This window comes from Scomber scombrus, chromosome 1, assembly GCF_963691925.1.
Source record: "Scomber scombrus chromosome 1, fScoSco1.1, whole genome shotgun sequence".
Taxonomy (NCBI): Eukaryota; Metazoa; Chordata; class Actinopteri; order Scombriformes; family Scombridae; genus Scomber; species Scomber scombrus.
In genome coordinates this window covers 37,493,005-37,520,201 of record NC_084970.1, presented here as the reverse complement: position 1 = coordinate 37,520,201, position 27,197 = coordinate 37,493,005, and the positions used below count along the sequence as shown (strand labels likewise).

At 40.1% G+C, this 27,197-nt stretch overlaps 2 protein-coding genes across 3 annotated transcripts in view; one reads left to right on the top strand and one right to left on the bottom strand.

The window, feature by feature from the left end:
* The first annotated feature begins 1,205 nt into the window (after nt 1–1,205).
* On the top strand, nt 1,206–14,550 carry LOC133998909 (WD repeat-containing protein 88-like). The gene is made up of 11 exons (XM_062437988.1): nt 1,206–1,291; nt 8,557–8,686; nt 10,902–10,990; nt 11,154–11,217; nt 11,915–12,053; nt 12,131–12,260; nt 12,610–12,794; nt 12,953–13,035; nt 13,521–13,589; nt 13,822–13,920; nt 14,425–14,550. Exons 1-11 carry the CDS (start codon nt 1,206–1,208, stop codon nt 14,548–14,550), a joined length of 1,200 nt encoding a protein of 399 aa, XP_062293972.1.
* Nucleotides 14,551–16,074: 1,524 nt separating this feature from the next.
* Nucleotides 16,075–27,197, bottom strand: part of wdr59 (WD repeat domain 59) — a 20,516-nt gene continuing 9,393 nt past the window's right edge. The window contains exons 12-27 of one of the 2 annotated variants that reach the window (XM_062417893.1): nt 26,591–26,720; nt 26,282–26,385; nt 25,332–25,496; nt 25,080–25,175; nt 23,802–23,906; nt 23,593–23,714; nt 23,047–23,200; nt 22,443–22,499; nt 20,565–20,695; nt 20,362–20,443; nt 20,072–20,184; nt 19,812–19,953; nt 18,780–18,858; nt 18,562–18,682; nt 18,324–18,466; nt 16,075–17,424 (exon numbers count right to left, since the gene is read on the bottom strand). In XM_062417893.1, the coding sequence (XP_062273877.1) occupies nt 17,189–17,424; nt 18,324–18,466; nt 18,562–18,682; nt 18,780–18,858; nt 19,812–19,953; nt 20,072–20,184; nt 20,362–20,443; nt 20,565–20,695; nt 22,443–22,499; nt 23,047–23,200; nt 23,593–23,714; nt 23,802–23,906; nt 25,080–25,175; nt 25,332–25,496; nt 26,282–26,385; nt 26,591–26,720 (1,980 nt within the window). In that variant the 3' untranslated portion in view covers nt 16,075–17,188. The remainder of the gene's footprint in view (nt 17,425–18,323; nt 18,467–18,561; nt 18,683–18,779; nt 18,859–19,811; nt 19,954–20,071; nt 20,185–20,361; nt 20,444–20,564; nt 20,696–22,442; nt 22,500–23,046; nt 23,201–23,592; nt 23,715–23,801; nt 23,907–25,079; nt 25,176–25,331; nt 25,497–26,281; nt 26,386–26,590; nt 26,721–27,197) is intronic. The other variant, XM_062417963.1, reaches the window with a different exon arrangement.

The window sequence follows — 27,197 nt, the reverse complement described above, 5'->3', positions numbered from 1 at the left end:
AAACAAATCATGGAGGTGTGTTACATGTCAGTGTTGTCCTGCAGAGGGCAGCAAACACCTGCCAACACTGAAGAAGAAGCTCTGTGAGAGAGGAAGATGAGTCCTTTTGAGATGAAGATGTTCCTGTTAAACTGAACAATAATCAGCTGTCCAATCACAGCTTGGAGGCAGAGCCATGGGCGGAGCTTATCAACAGCAGCAGGGGTGAAGTCAAACATGACAGACAGCCTTTGACAATCAAAGTGTTTCCTGTGGCTGAGGGACAGTACTATTGACTGTATGTTTAGTTCCATTTGTGAGGGACTGTTTGCAGTTTTAATGAGATGGATTGTGCTGCATGAAAGAACAGACAAGACAACAAACACTGAAATGTAACACACCTTTTCACTTTGTTTCCTGTGTTCTGATTTGATTTTAATGTGGCCTGAGAAAACATTCATTGTCTCTTTACCAAAGGTTTTTCTATTAATTATGACTCAGTAAACACTGATATGAAAAGGAAACATGTTTACATAACATGCATTGTATCTTATTTTCTTTCTTTCTTTGATTTGTCTTTAATGAGTGTTTCCTGTGGCTGAGGTAGACTTGTAGTCAAGACCGCCTAAACCGAGACCAAGACACTACCAAGACCAGAGGGTATCAAGACTGAGACCAAGACGAGACCAAGGCCAAGACAAAGTCGAGACGAGACCAAGACCGAGACCAAAAAAAAAAGACAAAAACAGCTAGTGAGCTAGTGTTACACCATAACTTGCATCAATTGAATAAGAGCAGCATACTGGGGTAAGAGGTTCAGTCCCAGTTTAAATTCAATTTAAGAAGGTATTATTTCAACTACAGACAGAACAATGCAGAATGCTTCTTTCTTGCCCCTGGACTGCAAATTTCTTTATGTTCCGTGAATGCAAATTTAATGATGGCGGAATTCGCTGACATTATTATTACTAGGTCTGACTGAGACTGACAGCTACGACGTAAACCTAACGTTTCGCGCTGGCTACACTTGCGTCTTTTGATTGGATGAGCGCCAGTTTCTTAATCACAACAAAATACATGTATGTCATTGATTGGTTGCATTTGAAAGGCGTGAAAGGCGAAATAATTTAATGTTGCATTATCGAATGTTATGTTTTGTATTATGGACATTATTTGTTGCAAATCTCCCGACCACTATGTCGACCTGAGACCGCAAGACCAAGACAATGAGACCAAGACAAGACCGAGGGATCCGAGACCAAGACAAGACCAAGACCAAAGACGGTCGAGACTGTGACAAGACCGAGACCACGTAAAAGTGGTCTCGAGACATCCAACTCTAGGCTGAGGGACAGTACTATTGACTGTATGTTTACTTCCATTTGTGAGGGACTGTTTGCAGTTTTAATGAGATGGATTGTGCTGCATGAAAGAACAGACAAGACAACAAACACTGAAATGTAACACACCTTTTCACTTGTACACTGTGATGTCACTGCTGAAACTATATATTGATTCCTCTTCTCAGGAGAGTCTGATAATAACAAACTTCACTTTTAAATTCTTACCTTCCATCAGCAGGTTGTCCATCTTTAAACCCAATGAAACGACCCATACCCTGTCTTCTGACATATTAAGTAAACAATTCCATAATCTAATCATCTCACATTTACGCCTTATAGAACCAGGAACCCAGCCCGTGTCACCTTGAACAGCCAAAATTGGAGCAAACTTATGAACACCTAAAAAGCAGTGAGCGGCTCTGTTCTCTATGGAATCTGCAGTTTTAGATTCCTTAAATCCCCAGACCCCTGAAGCATAATTTAATATGGGAGAGACAGAAGCATCATAAAGTTGTGAATAGGTAGAATAACCAAGAGTTTTACATATCTTAAACTTACTGACCACAGACCCTAATGCCCTCCCAGCTGAATTTGCTAACAACTTAATTCCTGCTTCAATCATCATAAACTCATCAAAAGTAAATCCTAAATATTTATATGTAGATGTATATTCCAATCTTACTTCCCCAAAGGTAATATTTGTATTACTTCTTGGATTGCCTTTTTTTCTAAAATGAATAACCTGGGTTTTACTTTGATTTATTAATAATCTCCATCTGTGACACCATGTCATGAGAAGATTCAACATTTTCTGTAAATCATCCTCTGATTCAGCAAGGAGAGCAATATCATCTGCGTACAACAAAATTCCAAGAGTTATATTGTCCATGTGTATACCCAGATTTGATTCTTTGATGTTGTGGGCCAAATCATTAACATAAATAGCAAATAGATTAGGAGAAAGAATATCACCCTGTTTAACGCCAAAGGGAGTACTAAACCAATCTGTATTCATTTATCTCTATACAGGCAACAGAACAACTATACATTGATTTAAGTGTTTTATAGAATCTACCATTCACCCCCGCTTTTAAAAGTTTTAGAGCGAGTAGATCTCTATGAATCCAATCAAAAGCTTTTTGGAAATCTACGAAACATACAAATGTTGATTTACCTGCTGAAAGTCTTCTTCTAACGATAGTTGAAACAGTATGAAAATGGTCAATACAAGCTCGATTTTTTCTAAAGCCATTTTGCGCATCATCTAAATATTCTACAGCTTATACTGGGTCAGCCGAGCATTCAATATACTAGAATATAATTTATACACAGTACTGAGAAGGCTGATTCCCCTGTAATTTAAAGGTACCCCTTGGGTCATTTTTTGATGATTTTGGGATGGGCTTAATAATAGATTTATACCAAACTGAGGGAACAATACTGTAATTAAAGCAAAATGGGAACAGAAAAAGAGCACATTTAAAAGTGACAGTGATTTTAGGATCTCATTAGGGATTTCTTCCACACCTACAGCTTTCTTCACCTTTGACTTATATATGGCAGCTCTCATTTCCTCCAGAGAAAAATCAGAATTCAAAATTATATTAGACGAATACTCATCTTGAACCATATTTATCTCCAGTTCCTCTTTAAAAGCACATGCTTCTCTCAGGAAATTATCATCAAAATGTGAAGAAATCTGATTTCCGGAAAATAAATCAGCAAGTCTTGCTCCCATTTTTTAAGCACAAACTATTTCCTAGTTTCGACAGAATCCTCATTTATTATAACTTCCATAGGTATTGTCTGTACTCTCTTTGGTCCTATATACAGTATATACTATATATTGATTCCTCTTCTCAGGAGAGTCAGATAATAACAAACTTCACTTTTAAATTCTTACCTTCCATCAGCAGGTTTTCCATCTTTAATGTCAATAAGACGATCAATAGACCAGTCACTCTTCATGGACACACAGCTGGGTGTAGGAGTGTCTGCTCTCTGCTGCTGCATCCTGATACAAACAAACAATTAACAAATCAAAGAGTTTAAAAAGATGAATTTTGAGCAGACTGTCAGCAGCTGAAGTTTTAGAAGCAGAATGAAAATCAGTAAGAAGACAGTGGATGAGAAATGTTCTCCTGTTCATCAAAATGTCATCTGATGAAAGATGCTGTCTCATCTTAGTTGATTAGTTGACTAATCAGTGGTTGAGCTCTTTGTTAACTCACAAAGTTAGTAGTTCATTCTGAGTTATTGTGACTTATTATTCAGTAGTTGAGTGTCAGATGTGACAGTGAGTGTGAATAATGATGGTGGAGTGATGTGAGTGGAGAACAGTGATGGACAGTTAGAGATCCTCATCTCACCTCTGAGCTGGGAGAGCTGCACTCACTCACTACAACATGGAAAATGTTCAGCTGCTCAGTTCACATCCAGTCACAGAGACTTTGGAGCTTCAGCTGTGGAGGAAACACAGAGAGAAGATGCTGCTGATTATCTTCATCAGTCCATCTGATGTGAGGCTGCTGTCACTTCATCATCACTTCACTCTCAAAGTCTACAAACATCAAATCTGCCCTCTACTGACAGCTGGAGGAATGACATCACTATCATCCATTACAAACAGCCAGGAGATTTCATATGGAGAGAAAATCCAAACATCTGACAGACTGCTGCTCAACATCAATGTTGAAGCCAGGTGTGTGTGAAGAGGAGGGAAAACTGTTTTTGACCCGGTCAGTGTGGCAGCATGACAACTTTTTTCTCTGTAATAAATGAAAACTTACCTGTGATGAGATTCAGACTAATTTAGATTTTAGGAGACAGGAGGTGAAAACACATGAGTATGTCTGCATGAAAGGAGCTGAGGTGGAACAGGTGACCAGGTTCCTGCATCATTGACACTAAACTGTTCTATGATGGTTTGAACATCAGCTGCTTCTAATATTTAGTCAAACCCTAATCAATAGAAATGGACTAAATACACCTCTCAGTATAACGTAATATCATTCAACAGCAGCACAAACTACCGACTCCAAAATTAATAAGTTGAATCAACACGTGTCTGAAACAGTTTGAACACAAAGCATTGAACATTAAAGCTTCATGAAAGGAGGATTTACTGCAGGACTGTTGGATGACACTGCAGCAGTCTGAGCTCACTGGACCTCACAAACTGAAACAGCTTCAATTCACTTCTCTAATTCTACTGTGACTCTAATGAAATGTTGTGTTTGTGTCTCTGAATGTGTCACATTGAGCAGACTTAATAAACACAGAGTCTAACCCAAAACTCTGAGTTGATTAATCACGAGACAGGAAACTTTTTTGGTTCCAGATCAGCTGATCAGAGTTAGTTCAATTAACGATGAATAGGTTGAACCTGATAGAAATAAACAAAGCGTCATATTTCACTCCAGTAGAATTAAAAACATTAGCATATTTTCTAGAAAAAGCCCAATGCAGCAGCAGCCAGAACACCATGAACACTATGAGGTTTATGAAGCACTGTCCACTCATTCATCATTTCCAAAATTGATGGTAAGTTGGTGGAAAGTTATTTTGGATATGTTGGACCAAGCAGACTTAGAAATAACTTTAGATCAAACACACAGAATTACAGAATGGTGAGTGTGAGGCTGAGGTTAGTTAAATTGTTAATTTTCACTCTAGTCAACAGGAAGAAAACTGACCCCTCCACTGACCACCAAAGCACAGTGGAGCATGGCAAGATGTTGTTTGCAGTTGTGCTCATATGTCCAAATGTAATTATGTACTGGACTGTGGAAATCTCAAACTCAACAGTGTCAGTTTTGTCGCTCGTTAGGGGCCATTTGTGAAAGCAGACAACAAACTGTGATTATTCAAATATTTACATATATTATAGAATTAAAGCATTTTTCATTTTGCAGGAAATAAAGAATGTTAGTGTTAAAATTAACTGGTTCTGTGAACCTGAAAACCCAGAGTTTCCCTTATCTGAGGATTAACCAACTCAGAGTTTTCACTGATCCATCTTTCTGAAACTGAAGCTTGAACACTGATCTCACACACACACTTAGTAACTGGATCAGAAATTAGACAGCAGTGTTAGAAACATCCTCCATGTTGGATCTGACTCCAAACGGATAATTTCAATATGAACATTTAAAATACTCTATAGGTTTGTAACAAAGTCTGTTGCAGTTCTAAGAGACCACCAACACCTTTTTCACATTAAACAATTTTTACACAACACACTTTCATCATGAAAACTAACAAACTAAAGCACACACACTCAATCCAAACAGAGCTGAGCATGAAGCTGCAGCATCAAACATGTTAACACAGTACTAACCAGCTGTACTGTTGTTAGAACACCTGATGATCCTGTTAGCAGAGAGCTGAGCTCTTCTCAACACTAACAGCAGCTTCACTTTCTGCTTTTTATACTTTTTACTGTAAAATAAATGAAATGAAAACTTACCAAACTTCACAAGGAGAAAATAACTGCGTCACAAGGAAGAGGAAGTGAAAGTAAAAAAACTGCTGCAACCAGGAAACCACAGCCTACATTGTGTATATTCTTGTTACCAATAATGTTAAAATGTCTGTAGATTTCAGCATACTGTCCTTTTAAAGTTGCTGCAAACACCTGGTTTTTTTTCTTTTCTTTTCCAGATTCTGGCAGTGAGATGACAAACTGGATAGCTCCTGGTCTGAAAAGAGAAGCCATGCAAAGTGTCTTAAATTTGCATTCTATCTATATTCCTTTATATGTCCATTATGCTACTGCATTATTACAGTAGCAAGTGTACAGTAAAGTAGAAGAGCATAAAAAAAAGAATAAAGAAGAATAAATAATAAGTACAGAAGCAGTAAAAATATAATAAATGATCATAACATTATGTGCAAGAGTAATATTGGTGTTGACTGATAATATACCTGAGTTTGACATTGTTATTGCACAGATTTGAAGTGAACTGAAAACAGTAGTACACCTAAAATACTAATATTGCACAATAGCGAACATTAAAGTGCAGTTTGTCAAGTTGTCCAGGTTGTGATGTTTACTGGGAGCAGTGCTGGTTCTAAAGTCTGACAGCTGCAGGGAGGAAGGAGCTGTGATATCGCTCCTTCACACACTTTGGATGAAGCAGTCTGTCAGGGTGTCTTTCATGGGGTCGGAGTCATTGTTCATTAGAGATAACAGCTTGGCCATCATTCTCCTCTCTCCCACCACCTCCACCAGGTCGAGGAGGCATCTCAGGACAGAGCAGGCCTTCTTTATCAGTTTGTCCAGTCTCTTCCTGTCTGCTGCTGTCCCAGTCTTTTAACTTTTCATTTTCTTACATGTTTTTTCTACTTTTTTGTGTTTAATTTTACTTATTTTGTATTATTAGTGGGGAAGGTGGGAGGGTTATTGAGGGTGGATAGGCTAAGGAGGGGGTAAGAGTAAGAGAGAGTGTTTGTCTTTTTTTCACCCCCAGGATGATTTAGTCATGGAGGAAAAAATATCAGTACTGTATCAATAACAGTTTGTAATTGTGGGGCATAGCTTGATATGAAGTCTCTGAAGTCCCACCGACCCTGTTATAGTTCTTAATGACCGGGTGACTCGACATAAATAACGGACATCCATAGGCTTTTCTTAAACTCCAAGAGTGTTACTTTATTACACACACTTGTAGCCTGCATTACATGCACTCCGGTAGACCGGGAACTAGACACATCAAACATCGTATTACTCCGCCTACACGTCACTCACATCATCATGACAGTATAAATGTGCGGGACTATTTACTACAGACCCTGAAGGCACCATCGCAGCCATGTTGCCATGGTAACTACCGTGGCCGAGCTAACAACGCAAAACACTTTTAACCAAAAGTTTCGACAAATGGCGGCAAAAAACATCGATCCTTTATCAGTGGATGAACCGACAGGAGGAGAAGAGGAAGAGGATGAAGAAGAGGAAGAGGAGCAGAGAGGAGCAGAGTGGAGTAAAAAGACTCAGGTAAAAAATACAGGTGACAGCAGCGGTGCGTTCAATGACATTAAGGAAATGTTAAAGAGCTTAAATCCGTCTTCATGTAATGTTGGTTTATTCTCATTATTTAAACCATGTAACACTGACGTCACACTGTGTAATCAGTACCAAGGTTGATGAGCCTGTTTAAGATTGTTTTCTTGTGTTAAAGCAATTTTGACATTTAAATATAACCTGTTAACATTATGTCCAAATACAACTCTGTTAATTTAGAGTTTAGTTGGATTAGTTTCTCAAAATGGTTAAATAATTTGTCTCAGAGAATATAAAGTGAATAAATATTTTATTATATTTCTACAAAATGTGTTCTAACTATCGATGTTAATCTGTTTTTTTCTAATCTTATGAGTTAAATTAGGTGTTAAACATTGTGAAGTCTTTGCAGTCTTATATTACAAGAATATTATTCAAGTTAACTCAGGTTTAAAGATGTATAAAGTGTTATTGGTGAAATAAAGTTAAAGTTATTCTTTGGGAACAAACATTAAGTATTAAACAACAAAACTGCTTTATGTGTAGAGATGATATGCGCTCATTATCATACATTTACTTTAGCTGACTTATATTTTATTTTTAATGATAATATTTATATTTAAGAGTTTAGGCGATCTGATAAATTTACACATGACATAAACAGTTTGAAAATGATCCTTAAATGTGTTTTTCAAAGAATAGTGACCAAAACATGAAGTGAGCAGGACGTGTTATATTGTAAACAGAGCATAAAAAACAATATAAATAGCTCTGTAGTGTGTGTGTGTGATGGAGACGCAGTTTAATATAAATTTAAACATAAAACTTTACCTTCTAATGATCAGCTGACTGATACTGATAAATCATATGAAGTATAATATTCCCCTCAAAAGTACAAAAACCTCAGACTTACTTTTCACTACTGTCCAGACTTAGTGGAAATGGTACTTTCTAATATGAATATGTATAATTATAATATTATTGAATTAAAAGGACTGAAGCTGTAACTGAATAACCAACAAACAATAAATCAGCTGAAACTTTAATATATACATTTCCTGTCAGTGGATCAACTGTCTGATGGTTTCAGTGTGTATGAGTTTAACATGTGATGTGTTATTATATGATGTGTTATTATATGATGTGTTATTATATGATGTTATTATATGATGTGTTATTATATGATGTGTTATTATATGATGTGTTATTATATGATATGTTAGCGTGTAGTTTATCACGTGTTCATCAGGTTCCAGTGAAGCAGCTGCGAGCTCACAGAGAAGCCGTCACCGCTGCTCGCCTCTGCTTCAACGACAGCTTCCTCCTCAGCTGCTCCTCAGACACCACCGCCGTCCTCTGGGTAACTTGTCCTCCTCCTCCTCCTCCTCCTCCTCCTCCTCCACTAACACTGACTTTATTATTCAGAGGAGCTTTACTTTGCTCAAGGGAACCTCAGCGGTGGTAAAGACGTCCTGATGGTCCGGGGATCAAACCGGCAACCTTCAGGTCACAAGTCTGAGATTATGATCCAGCTCCAGTGTTTGAAGGCTGATCCCAACATTTTATTTTTTAAATTTCCAACTATAATCTAAAACAAATTAAGATTTATAACAGAATAACAGCAGCAAGAGACTTGTTTTGTATAATAATATTTATTTGTGTAAAGAGGCAAGGCAGCTTTATTTATAGAGTTCATTATAGGGGCAACTCAATGTGCTTTACATAAAAAACAAAACATTTAACAGTAAGAATTGAAAACAAAAAACATAAAAACATACAATTAAAAATAATAATATAATCACAACTTACGAGCTGATAGCTTCTGCTGAGTGAGAAAACTAATGAATTAATAATACATTAATTAAATATTTATTATATAATAAATTAATTTAAATAATAACTTTATTTATATAGCACCTTTCAAAACAACATGACAAGGTGCTTTACAGTTAAAACAGATAATGTAAGTAAAATATTCAAAGTAAAAATTTTGACAATATATGATAATTAAATAACAACAAATATCAACATGTGTCATTAAACAGAATGAGTTAATAATAATTTGCAGGGTCTAAAGTCGACCTTTATGCTGTAGTTGTTTTTTTCATTATAAAACCTAAATGAGTCATTGATCTGTGTAGTTTAGTATTCAGCGTCATTAACAGCTGCTGCAGAGCAGTTCTCCCTTTCAGCCACTAGGAGGAGCTCTAAGCTTCTGTAAACCAGTAAAGAAATTAAGCTTGTTTATCATTTAAATTAATGCAGTTTGCGCAGTTAAAGCTTGTTTGTTGTCAATATTAAAACATTTTTTAGAAACATTATCTTTTTAACTCTTGTGAATGTCGGCATGCAGCAAATATTCGGTTTGTTGTCAGTTTTACCCACCGGCTAACTGAGAGCAGTTCTCCCTTTCAGCCACCAGGAGGAGCTCTAACAGTCTAACAGTGAACGTTTACTCCTCGGCTACTTTGCCTCGGTAGTAAGTTAGCCTGCTAGCTAGCTGACTGCAGGGAACATGATGGTAGTAAGTTAGCCTGCTAGCTAGCTGCCTGGAGGGAACATGATGCAGACGAAGACACACAAAAGCTTCCAGAAAGTAAAGGATAATGTTGTCAGATGTGAAATATGTGGAGCAGAGTTGAGCTATGGTGGCTTCACATGGACAAGAAGCGGCTGTCTGCTGTGACGGTTGCTAAGGGAGACGGACCTGATGCTAATCACCAAACTAGTCTCAGAGAGAAATCTAACGTTATGTCTCTCATTGCTAACATGATGGTAAACGAAATTATCAGTTGTTTATGATGGATAGAAAAAAAAATCCGCTGTTATATTTTAAGGGGTCTATAAACCTGTAAGATTTATTATTTTAATTAATGTGTTTGAGTAAAGAAATGAAGGCTGATTATCATTTAAATTAATGCAGTTTGTGCAGTTAAAGCTTGTTTGTTGTCAATATTGAAAATTATTTTTTTAACACTATCTATTTCGACCCTGTGAATGTCGGCATGCAGCAAATATTCGATTAATCTTCGGTTATACCCACTGACTAGTCGACCATGCACATCCCAACTATCAACGATCCTGCTGGATGATCTCAGGTATCGATCAGGCTCATAATGAGTTAGCAGTCTGATCATTCAATGCTGTAAAAACAAGCAGTAAAATCTTAAAATCAATTCTAAAACTCAGAGGTAACCAGTGACGTCAGCAAGGATTGGTGTGATGTCACTTCTTTTAGTACCAGGTAAAAATACTCAAATAACTTACTTCTATTTTACTGTCTACTTGCTGCTGTAATAATGCAAATGTCCCCATTGTGGGACTAATAAATACGTATCTGATCTTATATCTGATCTTATATCTGATCTTATTCAGACGGTAAAAAGAGCATCACAGTAACACAGATAGGATGAGATGAAAGGATGTTTAATACTGTCAGTGCCTCTAAAGTTAAGATGTTTAAAATATTCATAATAATGTTTTGGATCTGTTTGTGCAGTAAATTGAAAATCAGCTCAGAGTGTTTGACTCTGAGACAGTAACCTGATGTCTGTTGACCTTTGACCTCTGTGCAGGACGTGGAGAGCTGCCGGCCGCGGAGGCTGTTCAGTGGAGTTCATGAAAAACCTGTGAGTGAGTGTGCTGTGATCCCAAACAGCAACAGGTGAGATTATGTCTGATTGATCATTTATCAGTTCAGATGATCAGTGGACAGTCGGTGTGTTTATATCAGAATACGTCTCTCAGGTAGCAGCAAATATGTCTTCAGATTCTCCTGACAGACGTGTGTGTGTGTGTGTGTGTGTGTGTGTGTGTGTGTGTGCCAGGATACTGACGGTCTCCTGGGATAAGCAGATGGTTTGCTGGGACGTGGAGACCGGACAGACTCTGGTACGAGAAGAAAAAGTCTTTAATTGTGTGAATCCTTCAGGTTTAACAGACATGATGAAACGTTGATTTTTGATCATTTTGAATTCTGCATTATTTACACCAAGCTGTGCTCACTTCTTCTTCTTCTTCACTTCTTTCCTCTCTCATTCTGTGTTTCATGTTGCTGTACAGATTTATAGTAATTACCTGCAGATCAGTGAATAATATGGAACTATGGGAATGAGGACCTACTCATAATAACATCGCTCCGAAGCACACAAAAACTCCACATTGTACTTTTAACAATGATATATATATTATATTATATTAGTTAACTGGTGACTTAATCTGCAGATAACCAAGATAGTAATGTTCATTAGGTTTCATACTGACACTATCAAACTATTTAGATTCATTTAATTTTCTCTGGAGCTGAAATAATGAGCTGATTAATTAATGAGTCGATAATAATAATTGATCATTTAATCAGTAAGACTCCGATCATCATCTGAGGTGATTTGCTCCAGTTTGATTTAGTTTTATATCAGTAAACTGAGTTTAAAGACATTTGAAAACATTCACTGTTCTCTGACACTTCATGAACTGAATGATTGATACATTAATCAAACGTATTGATTGATAGATTCATTGACAGTGAGAATAATCGTATGTTTCTTGCCCTGATAGATAACCAGATGTATTGATGTTTGTTGTGTAGTGGACGTCGAGGCAGAACGGCCTGTTGACCTCCTGCAGCGTCTCAGCTGACGGCCGGCTGGTCGTTTGTGCTTCAGATCCTCAGAACGGCGTGAACGTGAGCGACGCCGCCAGCGGTCAGACGCTGCATCACGTCAGCGGTACGACGGACGGTCAGGATGATTTATCTCTGCAGGAGTCAGTCAGTCAGTGAAGGTGCGTTTGTTTTCTGTCTCAGGTCAGCACCGCTCCACCATCACACGGTGCCGCTTCGACCCTCACAGTCAGCGCGTCGTCACGGCGTCGGCAGACCGCAGCGTTAAACTGTTGGACCTGCTCACCTTCAAAACCACCGTGACCATCGACAGGTCGCCTCACACTCAGTTATTACTTTACCTCCTGATTCTGCTTTGACTGCTTATAAGAACACTTCAAATAACAATAATCAACTTTATTTATTTGGCCCTTTTCAAAACAGTCTCAAAGTTTCTCACAAATATCAAATAAAAATAACAACATATATTTGAAATGAAACAAGCTCTCTGTCATCATCACCTTTTTATTATCCAGCATTATTCACAACAATCGGTTTTATTAAGGATATTATTTGCCTTTTTTTATATTTTGATTTTATTATGATTTTTCCTGTCATGTGACTGCTGCAGCATCTTCATTTCCTTCTGATTTAAATAAAGTATTTATCTGTCTCTCTCTCAGTAACCACGGCAACGTTGTCTCTGACTGCTGCTTCACCAACGACGGCCGCTTCCTGTGCACGGCCTCGTGGGATAAGACGTTGAAGCTGTGGGACCTGCAGACGGGAGCGTTTCGGTCTCACGGTGGGACGACGCTGCAGAGAGGACACGAAGGCAGCGTGAGCTCCTGCTGCTTCTCTACTGATGGTGAGTCCTCTTCTTCTTCTTCTTCTTCTTCTTCTTCTTCTTCTCCTTCTTCTTCTTCTTCTTCTTCTTCTTCTTCTTTTTCCTCTTCTGCTTCTCCTTCACGTCCTTCTTCTTCTTCTTCTCCTTCGTCTTCACGTCCTTCTCCGTCGTCTCCTCAGCGAACCTCCTGGTGTCCGGCTCCTATGACAGGACTGTTGCACTCTGGGATATGTCCACTCTCTGCCAGTCTCTCATCCTGAAGGTGATTCAACTGTTTTTTTATTCACTTTTGTCTCGTAAACAAAAACACAGAAAACATATTACAGTGAATCAATAAAGAAGTGTTCTGGCAATTTTGTATTAACAAGCACAAAGTCGTTCGTTGTCTTTCTGAGAGTTTATTCTGTCGCCTGCAGACGGACTCTTTGCTGTTTCAAGTGTGAGATGGCAAGAATGAGCTCAGAGCAGGAGAAGTTTTCAGATTATATACAAAACATTATCTTGTTCTACCATCAGAACAATGTAAACACAATAGGCACATCATAATGTGTTGTACAATCAGGACAATGGTTAGTCAGTAGATTTTAAAATGAAACCAAATTTCATAAATCTTCATTATTATTATTATTATGACTGAAGATTGTTATGATAAAAGAGAAAAAGTCTGATGAAGCTGGTTACGATGTGTTCACTGTGTCTTTCAAATCTTCTCTGAAACTCATGTTGTTTCCTCTTCCTTCCTCTCAGGGTCACACTGATTGGGTGACAGACGTGTCAATCAGCGCTGACAGGAAGTTGTTGTGCTCCGCCTCGAAGGTAACGTTTCATCATCAGTTTGAATGATGTCACTTTAAACTCAAGCTGATTTAAACTGATGCGAACCAACCAGTGATCATCTGAAATCCACTGATGAAGTTCACACATGTAGATACAAACATGAATCTGCAGATCTGTGTGTGTGTGTGTGTGTGTGTGTGTGTGTGTGTGTGTGTGTATTTGTGTTTCATAAGTGAGAGCTGAGAGTTGAGGGTCCGCTGTGTCTCTGCAGGACGGGACGGTCAGATTGTGGAACATTGAGAACATGGAGGAGATCCCAGGGGTGATGGAGAAGAGGAGGACTGAAGGAACAGGAGTCCACATTCTGAAGGTCCGAGTCAGAAAAGAAAAGAAAAGAAAAGAAAAGAAAAGAAAGAGTCCATCTTTTGTTTGTTTTTGTGTGTTTGATGAAAAAAAAAAAGCAGTATGCTGAAACTGAATGTAGCATATGATGATGGGATGAGGCTGTTACTTAAGGTGCCACGATGAAGTAGTGCAAGTCAACTGTTTGTTAGTATTAGTGTATCCACCTGTCCTGCTGTGCCTCATGTACAGATTGATGTCTGAGTCCCTGAACAGCCTTATTGCAACACTGGTGAACTTTGCAGTGAGTGCACTCAGGTTCTCGTCCAGACTGTGGAACCATTGACGTTCAAATCTAAATGTGTATAAATGAACTTTTTACCTATTGTGGACCTTTGTATGTATTATATTTATGTATCTATTGTATGTCTGTCTGTTTTTTTTACTATGGACCTTCACTGTGTCCTGAATAAAGTTTGATTGATTGATTGACTGTTGATTGATTGATTGATTGTACCTTTACTGTGTGCAGTGTGAGGAGTGTGGGAAACCGTTTCCTGTGTCCAGACTTCAGACCTCAGAGCTGCTGACTCAGTGCGTCTTCTGTCGACTCAGATCGCCCTCCAGATACCGACCGCAGCCTCCGCCGGTCATGTGACTGCCCCGTCCTGGAGGTCAGAGGTCAACCTCACAGCTGGTAGGCATTCAGCGTCTCTGACACCTCAGCAAAGTGAGGAAGAGGAAGAGAACTTGTGTCTGAAGCTTTATTTAAAGATGAACTGCAGTCATTTTGTCTTGAAGACGAGAAAAATGTGTGAAGTAAAACGAATCTGGAGGTGCAGTTAGAGAAGTTATCTCCTCATCTCTGCTGCAGGCTACATTAGCAGCTACTAGCATCACACACCATGATGTACAGGTGCATTGTGGGTAATGTAGGCACCAGATTTTGACGAGGAAGAAGAATGTGTGGAATAAAAAAAGACTCCAACACTCATAATACCATATTATTTAACATGCCAGATAAAGATGTATTATCTCCTAATACAAAGTGTGTCTATGACATCATGCTGCATCAGGGCCCAGTTTGCTTTTCTGGATATTCGGACCCACAATCGTCTGTGCAGTGAAGATACGTCACATCAGCTGAGAGAGAAAGTAAACATGACAGATACAGTAGTTTGAGTAGTTTGCAGACTTCTGTGAAGGCTGCTGCTGTTTGTACTAAATTAAAAATAATATTTATACAGGAATTTCTGATTCTGCTGCATCAATTTTCATTGAGTTTGTTTCACATTTAAAAGCCTTTAATGACACAGAGCAGCCTTTCCTGATAGGCCAGGGCTGTCAAACTCATTTTAGTTCAGTAGCAGCTCAGTTTGATCTCAAGTGAGCTGGACCAGTAAAATAGCCTATGAATAATATATATGATACATATTATAACTCTACTATAATAAACTATATATTATCCTGCTAAGAGACGCTGATTAAATGTGTCCCTGTTGATTGAATGATCTCAACCTGGAGGATCAGAAGCTTTGAGTGAATGAAAAGTGAAAATAAACGAACAGCTGCACATTTTATTGAAAAACAAGAATTATTTTCTCTTTTATTTTCTGTCCTGTGGTCCGTATGTTTGACAGCCGTGTTCGAGGCTTTTAATGTGAAACATCAGCAGGAAGTGTTGAGTTTCACTGACAGTAATTTAACAGCGATTTAACCCTCCTGTTGTCCTCCCGTGTCAAATTGACCCCGTCTCTTTTGACTGTTCCTTCTCTCCTTCCTTCCTTCCTTCCTCCCTTTCTTTAATTTTTCCTTCGTTCTACCCCTCCTTCCCTCTTTCTTTGCTCTGTCCTACTTCCATACTTCTTTCCTTCCTTCTCTCCTTACTTCCTTTCCTCCCTCCTTACTCCTTTCCTTCCTTCCTCCCTTCTCTCCTTACTTCCTTCCTCTTTTCCTCCCTCCCTCCTTACTCCTTTCCTTCCTTCCTGCTTTCCTTCTTCCCTCCCTCCTTACTCCTTTCTTTCCTTTCTTCCTTCCTTCCTCCCTTCATTCCCTCCTTATTCGTTTCCTTCCTTCCTGTCCTTCCTTGACCTGAGGACAACAGGAGGGTTAAGGTCAAAATATTAACTGGAAATAAAGAATGAAGATAAAAGGTTTTTTTAAAAGCAGCAGACGATTCATATCAAGTCAAACAGTCTTTTATTATTAATATTTTACAGAAAGTACAGTTTGTCTTTATTTTCTACACACAGAAAATATTCAGACAGTTTAAAGTCAGACGCTGAGATCTGAGAACATGATCAGCTGTGAGCCTTAAAGTGAAATAAAGAGCAGAGACCTGAACCTGAACCTTGGCACTGTAAGATGATTGACAGGTGATATGGGGGGGCGGGGCTAAACCTGTCCTGCCTCTAACGATCAGATACCACATGACTCCTGTGCTGGTTTTCATCCTGTTTCATTACAATCATCTGATAATCTGGAGCGTTGCAGCTGTGACGGAGAAAAAAAGAAGTAATTTCTGAGCTTTAATCGAGACATTAAGCTCTAAGATGATTTATTTATGTTGGAAAGTTAATAGAAAATATTCTGTTAGGTTTTAAAATGTGTTAAAGATCTTAAGCAACTCATTGAGATCAGATAGTTAGCAGCTGTGTTTCAGTTCTGAGGTCTGAAGATTATTAATTAATTCCTTCATATTAATATTGTTGTTTCAGTCGTTATTTGTTCTTTTCCCTTCAAACTCAAACAGTGCTGCTGGGTTTAAAGCAGAGTTTATTTATTATTTGGATGGAGATGCATGGAAAGCTGACCTGGTCTAGTTTGACTGTTTATGAATCATAAAGTATAAATAATCACCCAATTCTACGTTTGACCTTTTTAGCCTTAACTTCTGGAAATGATCAACAGGCCTCATTTAAAGGAGTTACTGCCTGTTATCCTCCTGGGTCACGTAATATCTAATTAAACATATTAAAGAGTAATTTAACACTTCTTAAAAAGCTTGTTTTTGTTGACCTCCAGTGGTTTAGGAGTGTGTCATTAAATTACTCTTTAAATATGATATTTTAACAGTATTTTCTGTTCATCTTTGCACATAAATGACTTTATTTTCTCTCCATGACGTCAGCTGGCTCTCTAAGATTTAACGTCTCATTAGTGACACCAGAGTTAATGTTTGATCCTCTGGAGACGGTGATTTTATCCAGAGTAGATTTCCGTCCGTCAGTCTGTGAGTTGATGTCGTGTTGGACGGACTAACGTCTCCGTGGCGACGCTCCCGCAGGCTGAGAGCATCAGAAGGTGCTCTGCAGCAGACAGTGGCAGCCGCAGCCGGCCGGACACTCGTCCTGGCGGCGGAACCAGTCCATCATGTGACTGGTGTGTCCTCCGTGACCGCAGCTCAGGCAGAAGTTGGAGGAGCCTCGAACGGCAACGTGACAGATGGCGCACTGGAAGGTGAGACGCTTACAGACGGCGCACTGCGTCCCCCGAGCCTGACTGCGACAGTGACAGCAGTACACGCCGAACTCTGCAGAGGAAGAACACAGAAGAAGAGATCAGGAGAGGAAACAGGTGCATTTATCCATCTCTACTCTCTGCCTTTAAAAAAGAATCCATATTCTCCAGAACAGAGTCAGGAATAAAAGAGAGACTCATGTTCACTTCACTGATCTTTTACTTTAATTAATTAACAATAAATCTGCTGCCGTGTTTCAGCGTCTGACAGCAGCGAGAAATGTTTTCTGTTTTTATATGAAAACTGTGAAGCTATCTGTCAAAATTATGATTATCAAATCATATTTTCATAATTTTGACTTGACTCAAAGCAAGAGCTGCAACTAAAGATTATTTTCATTATTGATTAATCTGTTGATTGTTTCTTCTGTTTAGTCGATAAAATGTCAGAAAGTGAAGAATGTGCAACATCACGTCCTCAAATGTCTCAGATATATTCAGTTTACTGTCTCAGACTAAAGAAACCAGAAAATATTCACATCTAAGAAGATGGATTCAGCAAATTTAGACTTTTTGTTCTAAAAAAATCACTCAAAACAATGAATTGATTAACAATGAATTGGAAATTAATCAAATAGTGAGAATATACATAACATTCTTTGTTACCTGGTGGAAATTGGCTCCATAATAACAGAAGAACAGGAAGAGCAGACTTTAATAATAATAATAACTTTTATTTAAAATGACTTTTACAATTTAAATCTGTATTGTAAATATCGTCGATTTACTTTAATTAATTATGTTGTATCACCTAATCACATGACTTATCACTATGTAGTTTATATTAAATGTGTAAGATGCATAAAATTAAATGATAATAAGTAAAGTATAAAAATATAATTAAACTATTTGTACAGCAGTAAACGCTCAGAGTTGTTCTTTAAACGTTAGAACAACCTTCGGGTAACGTACCGATGCCTTTGTGCGGTTCAGGCGGACAGGAAGCGAACTTGAGGACGTCGGCTCGTTTCTCTCTCAGACCCCAGCGGTGTAAAATCTCTCCGTAGCATTTCTTAAAGTCGTCAAACTGCAGCGTGTTGGCGGGGTCCAGCAGCCTGTAGGAGGGGGGGGGAGGGGAGACAGGAAGTGACATCAGTGTGACATCACAGCTCTGATCATGACCTCATCGTCCTCTTTAAAGCTACGTCACCTCTTGTTCATGTCGTGCTGCTCCCGCTCTCGTTCCCGCGGGTCTGTGTAACCCTGGTTACCGTAGCGATAGTCGTCAGGAGAGGATTCGCCCCAGGGGGGTGCGTGCTCGGACTCTCGACCTGTTCAAATAAAGAAGAAGAAGAGATGTGAGCGACCTGAGCGGTGATCTGACGGTAATACTGCGGCCGGCCTGCGTGTGGCGCTGTGGAGTCTCACCGGGGTTCCAGGTGGTCGTAGTGATGGAGTCTGAGGTGCTGGAGCAGGAACCTGAGGTGACGGAGCTGGAGTAGCTGGGCTGAAAACACACACACACACACACACATACCTGTTTTTATTACCCTGTGGGGACCCTGACTTGGTTCCAACCTTTCTAAAAGGGTCTAGAGACATAATTTTAAAGCTAAATTCATCTTTCTTTTTTTTTTTTTTAAACGACTTGAAATATCAATAACTCTCACTTAATTTTTAAACCTGCATTTTGCCCCCCTTGTGGGGACCCATAATGCTAACGTTTATTAGTATATACAATTACCATCACTGTCAGCCACAGCACAATTAATGACAAGTATTCGAACAAATGTCGGATTGAAACCCTAACCTTAACCATTAACACTGCATCTAATAATCCAGAATGCCAGGGGACTATTTGCTAAGCTAATATGCTAATAAGAAGCTAATATGCTAAGGAAATTCACACACTGCAGTACCGTGTGTGACCTCTGGGGTTCACAAAAAGTCAGGAAAACCAGCTTTGTGGGGACCTTTTTTTTTTTTTTTCTTCTTCACAAAAACTGCACCAGGCATATCAGGAGGTTGTTTTGTTGTTGATTCCAATGCTCATGCCCGATGGGGACCAGGAGTCGGTCCCCACAGGGTTAGTTATATGTCAGGTTGTCCCCACCAGGGTAGAAGAACACACACACACCAAGTTACATTACACAACTGTAACGTCCTGCCGGCGCCAACACGGATGATTCAAACATCTTTAAACTTCACTCTGGTCAGTAAACACACAGATCTTTGTTTGCAGATGTTTTCTATGTAAAAGAAACTTTATGCTCAAAATTTGCTCATTTCTGTCGGCTTGGATTTGAAACTTCTTCTTCTCTAAAGTTCAGATCAACGATTCACAACCAGACCCACAGTGTGCTCTGTAGCCTGTTCAGGATTCAATCTGCTGAACAGAGATGAGGGAGGCAGTGAGATTCAGAAGTAGAGAACAGTAAAGGTGGAGGTGTCAGGACTTACGTATCTGGAGTGGTGGGGGGGGAAGCGTGACTGATGGTGTCCGTACAGAGAGTAACAGTCTGGAGGCGGAGCCTGAGCTCTGAACACGCTGCACAGCATCGCCAGCGTCTGAACGTCACTCATCTGACTGTAGTGATCCAGACTGAGACACAAACACCACGATCTCACATTTAACACATTTAACAGTGTGAGTCACACATCCATCAGAATAAACACACAGCTCCCCCTGCTGGTCACACACAGAACAGCAGGACACTCACAGAGTCTCCAGCAGGTGGCGACCAAATGGGTGTCTGGCCCACGGAGTCTCTGTGTCCGGGTCTGAATCTGGACTCAGGTCCTGACTGGTGGCTGCAGACGCCAGGGCCCAAACCTACACACACATGTACACACACATACACACACACACACACACACACACACACACGAACCGACATTGAGTCTAATGTTTTGGAGTTTTGACCATATTAAATATTTAACATTGTAAATATCAGAAAATGTCTCCTTTAAGAAACATGACGAGCTTTATATTTAGATTTGGAGTCGTTACCTTCGCCACGTCTCTGCGTCCGACTGAAAGCGCCGCCGCTGCGTTCTTCTGACACGTTTCCTGGATGTCGTTCATGTTCAAACTGACAGAAAAATACACAAATATGTCGTCAGCTCCAGAAGTTTCATTCTTCTCCAAACCTGGACAAATAAAACCAAAACTAACTGACAGATTTCTTTGTGTTTGATGAGTTAGTGTCTCACATGTAGCTCTCTCCCAGACTCTTGTGGACCGGCAGCAGACAGGAAATCCCCTGGATGATGACTTTGCCGGCCAGTTTGATTGGACGGTTGCCGTAGTCGGTCTCTCGCTTCGTCTTAAAGCGGCGGGATTTCTGCAGGAGGGACAGACAGACGGGAGGAGGGAGACAGCAGGCGCACAGGAGACAAGAACCACCTGATTAAAAGTGGTCTGGATGACATGAATTACTGACAGGAAGTGTTCACACTGCGAGACGCTCAAGTTTCAGATACGTCTGTAAAATAAAATCCCTCCTTTTCTGTCAGGAGTCTTCAGACAGAAGTTTGAATAAATTATAAGTACGTAGAAACTGTAAAGATCTGGACTAAAGTTTCTCTGAGGTCGTCCTCAATGAACGGGAGTGAATGGAGCTAAATGGCTAAAATAATTATTTACACCTAATTCTAGACAAAAAAGCCCAAAGTTTATTTTAGTTTTTGCAAATATATCAAATATAATATCGATTATATATCAGAACTGCAATGAAAAATACTAAGTGGCGTAATATAGTGGCGTGAAGTCGTGTTTAGTGGCATATAATGGTGTGAAATGGTGTATAGTTGCGTGAAGTGGTGTATAGTGGTTTGAAGTGACATAAAGTGGCTCCACAAATACTTCCAGAACTGTTTCTATTGTCTCAGACACTTTTACTGAAAACTTAATGAAAACTGGCAGAAGTTTTTACGCCATAAAAGTCACATTTTGGGGCTACAGCTCCATAGACCCCCATTCATTCATGAGCGCCCCCTACAGTTCAGACAGTGGGAGTTCTCCTCCTGTTAGAAACTCTCTGGTTTTGTCCTGATTGTGGCTCCACAGCAAAGGTCAGAGGTCACTGAGATCTTCAGGGCTGAACATCTGCAGAACATCTGATTCAAATCTGATCAATAAAAATCAAAATATCTCTAAATGTTTAAATTGAGCTGAGTGGAGCTGAAAGATCTATCGGTCTGTTTAAGGGACGAAAAGAGATTTCAGCTGAAGTGACTAAAGCTGTTTTTACTGGTTTGTTTCATCACTGTTCAAACTTTAAATCATCTTATTAAACTGCAGCTCGCAGGTTTAGAAACGAGGCGACGGAGGTTTAAATTAAATCTGCTCGCAGTGTGAACACACGCTTCATTTTCAGCTTATTAATAAACTCATATTTAACCTGAGCAGCCAAATTACATCAAAAATAAAATGAAATAAAACGCAGTGAATTCTGCTCTGAGATCACAGAAACTCACCTGAGATGTTACAGGTTAATGTTGGAGAGCGGACAGTCAGGACGGGTTATTTATTTATTAGTTTAATAACTGAATTAATCAACTTTAATTACGTGTTCTGATGCTAACGATGCTCCGATCAGAAATGTCAAAGTGAAAATCTGATTTGTTGGGAGCCCGCCGGTTGTCATGGAGACAGAAGGAAATCAAATTTGTTATCTCTTATTAATTAATTTCATCATTTTATTTACTTATTTAAAGCACATTTTATTGCCTCTTTTTGTATGAAACATGCTGAATAAATAATATAAGTAAAGATTTATTATTAATATTTTATGTGCAATAATGAACAGAATAATAATGATGTTGTGTTGGTATTAAAACACGATCAGTGACGCTTATTTAAATTCAGAACACGTAATCAAACTCGATGGGGGATCTCCGTCTCTGTTAGTTATGGGCTGCAGCCAATCAGAGAAGAGCAACAGAAACGGTTAAAATCCCAAAAAACGCTGCGAAGAAGAAAAAAAACCAGAGAGAGGAAGAGGAGGAGCGACGGAGAGGAAGGTGGGAGGAGGAGGATGGAGGTGATAAATGGAGGGGGGCGGTGGAGGAGGGGAGAGAGCTCAATACCGGCCAATCATGGAGGGTTTGGACAGACCAGCGGCGCGAGGCAGAGATTGGGAGCTTCTGATTGGAGGAGAATAGGAAGGAGGAGTGGCCCACAGCAGCATGGGGACAGGCGATTGGCCAGAACAACAATAAGAGGTAAAAAAAAAAGGTAGAAACAAATCTGTCAGGAAGGTAAAGTTCAATCTGCCTGTTCGCCCAAAATCTGTATTTACTAGTAGCGCTCCACTTTCCCAGGCCCCCTGAACTACTCACCATCTCAGTGTATTTACTTGTAGCACTCCACATTCCCGAGCCCCCTGAACTACTCACCAGCTCTGTGTATTTACTGGTTGCGCTCCACATTCCCACGCCCCCTGAACTACTCACCGGCTCGGTGTATTTACTGGGAATATGCACCATAATAAAGGACACAGTGATGCTTTCTTGTCTACTGAACCTGTATAATTAATGAGTGATGTTTGTTTCACTTCAAGACAAAAGCACAGACGTAGCACACCACAACTTTATGCATAAATGACACTGATATCTTTAACGTCTGTGTGTGTGTGTGTGTGTGTGTGTGTGTGTGTGTGTGTGTGTGTGTGTGTGTGTGTGTGTGTCTCACCCGCTCTTTATAGTAAAAGGACGAGATGGACACGGTGTCTTTGTCGGAGCGAGTCGGGCTGCCGCTGTAAAGCCGCAGCGTGCTCTGAGACTCTGAACGCATCTTCATGGGAGTCAACACTCCGCTGTGATAGGCCGACAGAGCCGACAGGGACCTGCAGACACACACAGACACACGGAAAAAAGTCATTAACACACTTATTCATTTATTTATAGTTTTTTGTCATTAATGATGTTGCAGCTTGAGTTTTCATATTTTAGCTTGTTTCAATAAAACTTTAAGAAAAGAAAAAAAAAAGCTTCTGGCTCCAAAAATCCAAGATGGCGACGGTCAAAAATGCAAACTCAAGGCTTCAAAAACGTGAGTCTACAAACCAAACGGCTGATGTTACGGAGGCTGCAGCCTTTATTATTTATAACCTGACATTTGATAAATGACCATAAGATTAAATAATCTATGGAGGACAGTCTGACTCATTATGTTCAGTAGATTATAAAATGTGTTTTTGGTTTAATAAATGACTCGTTATTAACCCCTTCCTGTTACCTGGGCGTGGGCTCGGTGGGCGGGACAGAGCGGTGCATTGTGGTTGGTCGGGTGAAGTAAACCAGACAGCCGGTGCCACAGAAACGAGCTCCGGAGGTCCGAGGGAACGGGATGTTAGCGTCCTAAAAAAAAAAGTACAACAAAAACATTATTCCCCTGAACACTCGGAGAGGAGACAAAGCTGCAGGTAAAACATCCTGAAGCGTCACCTGATAGGAGCCGTACGTGTTGCTGACTCGAGGGAACGCCTGCAGGGCCGGAGTGACGGGATTGGACAGGACGAAAGGGCCGGACGCCGGACCGTCCTCCTGCGTCTGACGGAGGTGACAAAAACACTCAAACTCTGACTCATCATCTTTAAGTTGAACTGTTGAACTTATTTCCACATCCAGCAGTTACTGATCAACATCATCATTCATTAGGAGTTGTGTTTCAGTCCACCTGCTGAATCTAAAGTCCAGTATTCTCTCTGTTAGCTCTGTTTTTACTCTCTACCAACTCCTGAGGGAAATATCTAAATGCTCCACTATGTTCAGCAGCTAGTCTACAGCATCGACTGTAGATAAATAACGTCACTAGTTGGTTTATGGACTCTCATTCTGAAGCCTCTTGGGTTTTTTTGGAGCCAGCTGTGATGAGAAGTGACCATATCTGGATGAGAGTGCAAAGCTTGTTCCAACTGCAGCTCCTGATGCATCATCATCGTAGTGAGCAGTCACACCTTAAACCATTCGCTGCTTTATTGTCTATTTGACTCGAAAAGGAGCCTTAATTTACTAAATGAACATCATGCATGTGTTGAAGAAGACTTGGAACTAGAGATTGAGTCCAGAAACTGTTTACTGAGGTAATAAATGAAGTCGCCTCCTGCTGGTCATTAGAGAGAATGCAGGTTTAAGTCACTTTCATATTGTCTTCACTTTTCAGACTACAGTCTACAGCTAACTGTGTCTGTTTGTTTGGTGCTGAGCAGGTAGGTTACAGTGGCTTTTTCTCTGTAAACGACGCTATGAGAGCAGCTGAGAGTGAACCAGAACAGTAAAGTTGCAGCCAGACAGATAAACAATGAGCTGAAACTCAACTATAAAGCTGTAAAGCTGAGAGGAAGCTGCAGAGTCTGATAATTCTCTGTAGGTTCAAACACAGTAAAAACTGCAGGATTCAGCAGTGAAGGACCATCAGAAATGTTCTTCAGATGGTTAAAAACTGCTTTAGAAACTCCAACAAAACACTTTTCATATGTTGGAATTGGAAACTTTCAGAAATCAACCTGATAATTGTGACTTAACACAGCAGCTTGTCAGGTTTGGTGCTGAGCAGGTAGTGGAGAGCGCTGAGTGAACCAGGCCTGATGCAGCCGGACAGATAAACAATGAGCTGAAACTATAAAGCTCCGTAAAGCTGAGGAGGAGCTTTTATAGTTGAGTTTCAGCTGGTTTCTTGTGTGTTAAGTAAAGCTTTGAGTTCAGAGTTCAGGATGTTCTCACCATGTCAGACTCCAGACAGGAAACCAGCTGTCTGACGCACGGCTCCAAACAGTTCTGGTTCCTCTTCACCTTCTGAAGCGACGTGTCGGTCAGAGTCTGAAAACACACACACACACACACACACACACACACACACACACACACACACACACACACACACACACACACACACACACACACACACAGGTCAGTCGGCTGGTTCAATGAAACAGTGTGGTGGTGCGTTCAGGAGCGCCCCTGGAGCGTCGGTACCTTCTGGATCTTGGTCTTCATGGCGGAGGGGATGGTTGTCGGGGAGACGAACTGGAAGGTGGGAGCGGCGTTGTTCGGGTACTGAGCGGGAAACTTCACCACCAGGTGAACCTGATGGCCGCCGAAGTGAGCCGACACCACGCAGCTGCGATTCACTGCGTCCATCTGCAGAGAAAAACCCTCAGTGTGTTTGATAGAGCATCATTTTATGTTGTTTATTAGTCTCAACTTCAACAGCTTCTTCTTCACGTTGAATGAAAATGATTAGAAACAATATTTTAACCATAGATATAATAGAAGGAAAACTCAACATATTATTAACAGGGACATCTGTTAAAATGTGACCATGTTGGCATCCTGAGGAGATTTGTTCCTACATGTTGTGAGTCTCAAATATTGTGACAGATTTTATTATTTCTGGTTTCCTTCAGAGTCTTTGAGCCTGATTTACTAAAGATCTGTGTGTGTAAAAACGTGCAAACTTCACATCACCTGCAAAAAATGTGCAGCTGATCTACTAAAGCAGCCGATGAGATAATAACACTGTCCATTTAGTAGTTTACCGTAATGAATGTAATAGTACAGGGAGGAGAAAATGTAAATTTATAGACACGGTAACTGTGTCTATGAATAATAAGTTTGCAGGGCAGGTATTAACCTGTTGTTACTATGGAGACGAGGAAACGGAGGCACAGAGAACGGACTGAACTTTGTCACTAATACTCTCCCATACAGATTTGTTTCTGCTGTAACTCAATATGTTTGTTAACCTCTAATTCCATCAGATCACATTTCTGCTCGTCCAAACTCTCCATTAAGACACAAAACCCTCATTTAAACATTGCTGTCTGCTCCTGTTGTTATTAGTGATCTTAGTAAATCAGATCCTTTATGTTTTAATCTTTTGTGATCTGGTTTCTTCCCTTCTTCTTGATGAATAAACGTCTCACCTCCACGTTGACGTTCCTGATCTGCAGGTTGACCAGAGAGAATTCCTGCTGCAGCGTCTGAGGGAGACCCGAACCCGCCGCCGAGTCCTGCCGACCGTCCTGATCTGAGAGACGACGGAGACGCTTCAACATCAGCAGAGTTATAAACATGAAGAGAAGGAGACTGTCTGACTGTCATTATTAAACATGAAGCCCAGAAAACACATCAGCTGCTCGTTACTTTAAACTTCAGATCATCTTTGACCTTCGTGTCGTCCTCCCGGGCTCTAGAAGTGACATCATGCCTCTCAGCTGTTATTATTCTCTCACCCTGCAGACTGTCGGCAGCGAGGCCGGCTGCGTGCTGACTGTCCGGCTCCTGAGACGACAGAGACTTCTCAGACTCCACCGTCAGAGACATTCCCTCCATCAGGTCCTCCACTCCGTCACTCACACACAGCTGCACAACAACAACAACAACAACAACAACAACAACAACAACAACAACAACAACAACAACAACAACAACAACACTGTCATAAATGCTTGGAGACGTTATTTCAAACCATTATTCCGTTCGATGCTCTGACAACGTTCATGTGAATGTAACACAGAATATTCAGACTAAGGCCGATAAATACTTGATGAGTTTATTACTTATAGGAGGAAAAATCTGGATGCTCCATCATTAGAAGACATTGTCTCCTCCAGTGGACGACTACAGACACGGTGATATAAGAAGAATATTTTTAAGGACTAATGAGTGTATGTGACATTGTTTTGTTCTAATGTTTAGTTAGTTACTTAAAGCTGCAGTTGGTAAGTCTTATAAAAGTAACTTTTTGTCATATTTGCTAAGACTGTCACTACGTAAAGACAGTGTTACATGAAACTAGTCATCTGTAAAAAAAACTAAAAAAAACAGGCTCATTTAGCC